Source organism: Oryzias melastigma, linkage group LG5, assembly GCF_002922805.2.
Source record: "Oryzias melastigma strain HK-1 linkage group LG5, ASM292280v2, whole genome shotgun sequence".
NCBI classification, from domain to species: domain Eukaryota; kingdom Metazoa; phylum Chordata; class Actinopteri; order Beloniformes; family Adrianichthyidae; genus Oryzias; species Oryzias melastigma.
The window spans coordinates 25,864,320-25,868,801 of record NC_050516.1 but is presented as its reverse complement, the minus strand read 5'-3'; the positions used below and the strand labels follow the sequence as shown (position 1 = coordinate 25,868,801).

Here is a 4,482-nt window from a genome sequence, read left to right as displayed (position 1 = left end):
TGTAGTCAGACTGACGTATACTGGACATTTCTGTTTTGAAATAAAGCCTATAAACAAAAGCATGTGACTAAAAATCTCTTCAGGCATTGGTCCAGAATTATGAGGGCAGGGCAAAGCAAAGAGAAAAGGAATAAAGGAAGATCTGCGCTTTGCAATCCTTGTCAGGATAGTTCATTTATTTCAAACTTTATATCTTATGGACCAATTTTGAAAGTCCGTATCAATGTTACAAGTGCTTCTGCGAATTGTGGATATATTAAAGACAGATACATTCATACCATTTGATCATATAGACCACATGTCTGATTGTCTAATTTTGCTTAGCTGCTACAGAGTAAAACAGGGTAAAACTCCCCACCAGTCCACTTCTAAAAAAAATTGAAAGAAAGTGGCACATGAATGACTGGAAACAAAATAGAAAAAAAAACAATTATCTGTTAAAAATAAACACTTTAACTTTAAAATATCAAAAGTATTAAAATACTTCATACTTGTGATATTGAGCCTTTACACTGTAGGTTGTCCTCACAAAGCTACAACCCTGTCCTACAAAATTCCTCATTTAAAACAGCCTATTACTACAGCAAAGTCAAAGATGAATCTTAAATTAAAATCACATTTACCTAATTGGCTCAAACTGACACACAAATAGAGTGGGCCCAGCAACTATCCTGGCAACCCAAAAGAATGTGGCACTTGCAACTTAACCCTTTTGCTACTCTAGGCATGTTTACTTTAAAAGTGGGGTCATCTGGACCCCACAAGGGAGGCGCTAAACTTTTTTTTTTCCAGTGATCTTTACTGGTGTCCTAGCAGACATTAAATCCGATCCATCGTTGTCATGGGAGTGATCACACAAAATAATAGGTCATCTGGACCCCATAAGAGATCACGTGGGCTAATGTGTCACTCATCACATCAATGTCAGGTACAACACTTCTAATTCTACAGACTAAAGGGTCTATCTCTGAAGTACATACAGCCAGGAAGTGCTTTAGCTACTCAAAAGTAAATTTGTTTTTACGATGAATGCGTTTGAAATGGATAAAACAATGAACAAAATTTGAAATTAACACTTTTTTTACTTACCCGAGTCAGTTCCGTGAACAGCCTACACTTCCCATCAACACTTTCGGCAGGAGAGCGTAACCTCACGCTCGCGATAGCTTCAGTCAGCCTGCTGTGCGTGTCCCTGGTGTGTCTGGAGTGCCGCTTCTTGCTGTGATCCTGCAACCGAAACATGCTGACTTTTGCTCTGAGACAACTCACGCGGGTAAGTGGACGCTTAACGACAACGATTTAACTTTAAAATGTATTTCCGGTGTTTGTGTTTGGTGACCGGACCGGCTCTGCTGCACGAGCCAACTAGCTTGTCTGTGGGGTCAGTAACTTGGTAGTCAGGGAAGCGAAGTAACCACATTGGCTCGGGAAGGTTCGTTGCTTAGTGATATATAGGATACAATTTGGACTAAAACGCCACTAAGAGCCATTCATTTCTTTTTAAAAATTATATTGGTGTTTTTTCTCATTATGAGCTATGTTAGCTTATAAGCTACAAGCTAGCCTGGAGTGTTAGTTAAGTTATCTAGCTGCTGCTGCTGCTGTGTTTATGTAATGATGCAACACCAAGCGATCAGTGTCATCATGAAGGGAAACTGGAGCAAACTATAACAGTCTGGTTATTAAGTAATTTTATAGAAAATATGCAAATATACAAACACTTATACTAGAATTTAATGACCTATTTTTAAAAAAAAAATATTTATTTATTTTGCAAGATTGATACTGAAATTCCACCGTAAAATACCCCCAATGTTGACATATTAATATGGAAATACATTTGCTGTACATGTTTAATGTGTGTTCTAACAGTTTGTAGAAACACGGAAACATACAGGAATGTGTTTTTTTTATCATCAATGTCTAAACTGACACTTAATTTTCATCCTGTTATCCCTCCTGCGGTCGTGTAAATGAGCTTCATTAGTGCAATTATAATGGGAAATTAGATGCTATAATTATTTCAATGTTATGTTTATTACCCACCTGTTATAGGTAATTGAAGAATTGATTAGGAAGTGTTTTCTTTTTTTTTACCAACTTATGTAAATGTTTGCATGTTTAGCTTGTTTTTTCTTTCACGTTTTTCATTTTTTCACACCAAAAAGAGCAAATGAAATGTTATAAAAGCAATGACACAGATTAGAATAGACTAGTACTGCCAAGATATATTCAAAGTGCAGCATGAGCCTTAAAGGATCTCAGAGAACAAGGGGTTAATATTAACTTTCTATTAGGAGGAAGTTATACAGTAGATAACAGTCTAATTTGGACCAGGTTCTATATTTCTACTTGTGTCAGCAGCTTCCCCACAGGTTATATTTACCATCTTATCTGCTGAATTGTAGAAATAATACATTGTCATTCAAAGACAGACTTAATGACTTGATAGTTTGACACAATCTTCATTACTACACACCCATATCACATTAATCTTTGTAACAATAATGTGTTTATATTATTCCCAATACAGATGCAACTCTAATAACTATATTTTTCTCTCTCCATGGTAACGGTTAACAACTTTACACCTGGTCTAAATCATGTATGAAGCATGCTAATGATTTAGCCGTGTCCTTAGTTGCTTCATTTTGCAACTTTCAATGATGTATCAATAACACGATCAATTACTTGTGGTTTTATATGATTAATACATTATCTTTGTGCAGACACTTTATAAATTCAGATACCAGGTTCATAATTGATCAGATGCAGGAACAGAGTTAGGTGTCATACAGAGGTTGGTTGATTGGCAGCTCTATTTTGGTCTTTTGACCCATTTAGGACTTGTGGATTCTACAGATTTTCTCCATATGAAAAGACGGTGCCAAGTGGGAACACATTTTTTCCATATCTTGCAAGAACTCTGGCCTAGTAATCATTAACTTTCCATGCACTTCTTAAAGCTTTGGTCGCAACTTCTCTTAAGGGTGGATATGAGTAACATAAGAGTAAAGTAGTTTAGATACGGGCACGTCATATGGATTTTTCTTCTTTTCAACCCTTAAACCCTGTGGTCTGCACTAGGGGCCCCTTAGTGCTGTTCTAGGACATGCTCTTTGCATGCCGCCTGTTAGAATTTAGGAAATTAGACAATTAGAGCCTAGTTTGTGTCAGCATACTACAGGCACTTACTTATCACGTGCAAACCCCGTGTGTCCACCTTACATTACAAATAGTTCACAATCCACTTTCCACAATAATCATATGTTTAATTTTGATGGCGTCCCTAGAGATGGCTGCACGGGAACTTTCAAGACACACCTGTGGACAACCCAAAAACCTTCAAGCTCCGTTCTGGTTCTTGTGACTAAAGCTTTAGTGGGTTTTCTGTTAAAAAGACCTCACATGGTTCACATGGTTTTCCCGTGGCTTATTTATGCTAAGTGGTTAAATATATTGCGATGAACTCACAAGACGAGACGGTTTTGAATGAGAATGAGGATGAAGAGCATGTGTTCTCACAGGATTTGTATTAGTCGGATTCACTGTTGCTTTTTTTCTCTGTTCTGTTAAATTTTGGTCTTTTAGGCAGACTGAGGCCAACAACACGCATCAGAGGGTGAGAATTGGACAGAATTTCCAAAACTTTAACCAATTTTGAAGAAAAAAAAGAGGCCGCTAAAAAAATTGAATAAGTTCAGATAGGGTCAGCAATGATTTGTAACAGAAAGATTAGAAGCAGAAACAATGTAAGAGTGAATAATTTCACTTTCCCTTGAAGCAACCTTATAAGCCCCCCATCCTTTTAACAGCTTTTCTTCTTCTTACATATTTATAAAGCAAGTGATGAAGTTTGAGCTGAATTTTAAGAAAGCGTGTAAGCAAAGGGCTGATGGGAAAATTAGCTAAGCTAACTGATGCAACAACTGGCTTGCTCTCAATCCAAATGAGCATTTCTGATGAACTCCTGCCCTGCTTTAGAAAATATCTGAAAAACAACACAGGCTTTTTAATTTTGTCTAGTAAAAACAATCACAATTTAAAAGACCACTGGGAACAATTTTACAATAAAAAATACTGTTGTAGTGAGACTTTACCTAGCTACAGTGAGAAGGAGAAGCTCCACACGCTCACAGACCTCCACGAGGGGGCAGAACTAGTTTTAAACCGACATTCTTGAACCAGCATACGGTGTTCACACTGGAATGTCGCAAACCTGGTACTAGAGCATGTTGTACTCACAGTTGCAAAATGCCGAAGCGATGACAATCTCATGAATCTTGCCTTAGGGATTTTTCCTTCACAGCTCTATTCCGATATTTGAAAGATTCACTGTCATGTACTTCCGTCCGATCACAAACTGGAATCATTCATTTCTCCATGATCAATTCTCAAATGGGTGTTACTTCTGTATATTACAAAGGACGGTATTCATATGTCGCTACCAAAACCGACTCCCTAATTGGTCAAAATTCAATA

At 37.3% G+C, this 4,482-nt stretch overlaps 1 protein-coding gene and 1 long non-coding RNA gene across 3 annotated transcripts in view; one reads left to right on the top strand and one right to left on the bottom strand.

The window, feature by feature from the left end:
• The window catches only part of LOC112145198, a 32,096-nt gene extending 30,884 nt beyond the window's left edge, over positions 1-1,212 (bottom strand). For both annotated transcript variants that reach the window (XR_002919032.2, XR_002919033.2), the window contains exon 1: positions 1,090-1,212. This is a non-coding gene — a long non-coding RNA (uncharacterized LOC112145198). The remainder of the gene's footprint in view (positions 1-1,089) is intronic.
• shmt2 (serine hydroxymethyltransferase 2 (mitochondrial)) overlaps positions 1,141-4,482 on the top strand; it is a 20,611-nt gene continuing 17,269 nt past the window's right edge. The window contains exon 1 of the mRNA XM_024270304.2: positions 1,141-1,273. Within this exon, the coding sequence (XP_024126072.1) occupies positions 1,241-1,273 (33 nt within the window). The 5' untranslated portion in view covers positions 1,141-1,240. The remainder of the gene's footprint in view (positions 1,274-4,482) is intronic.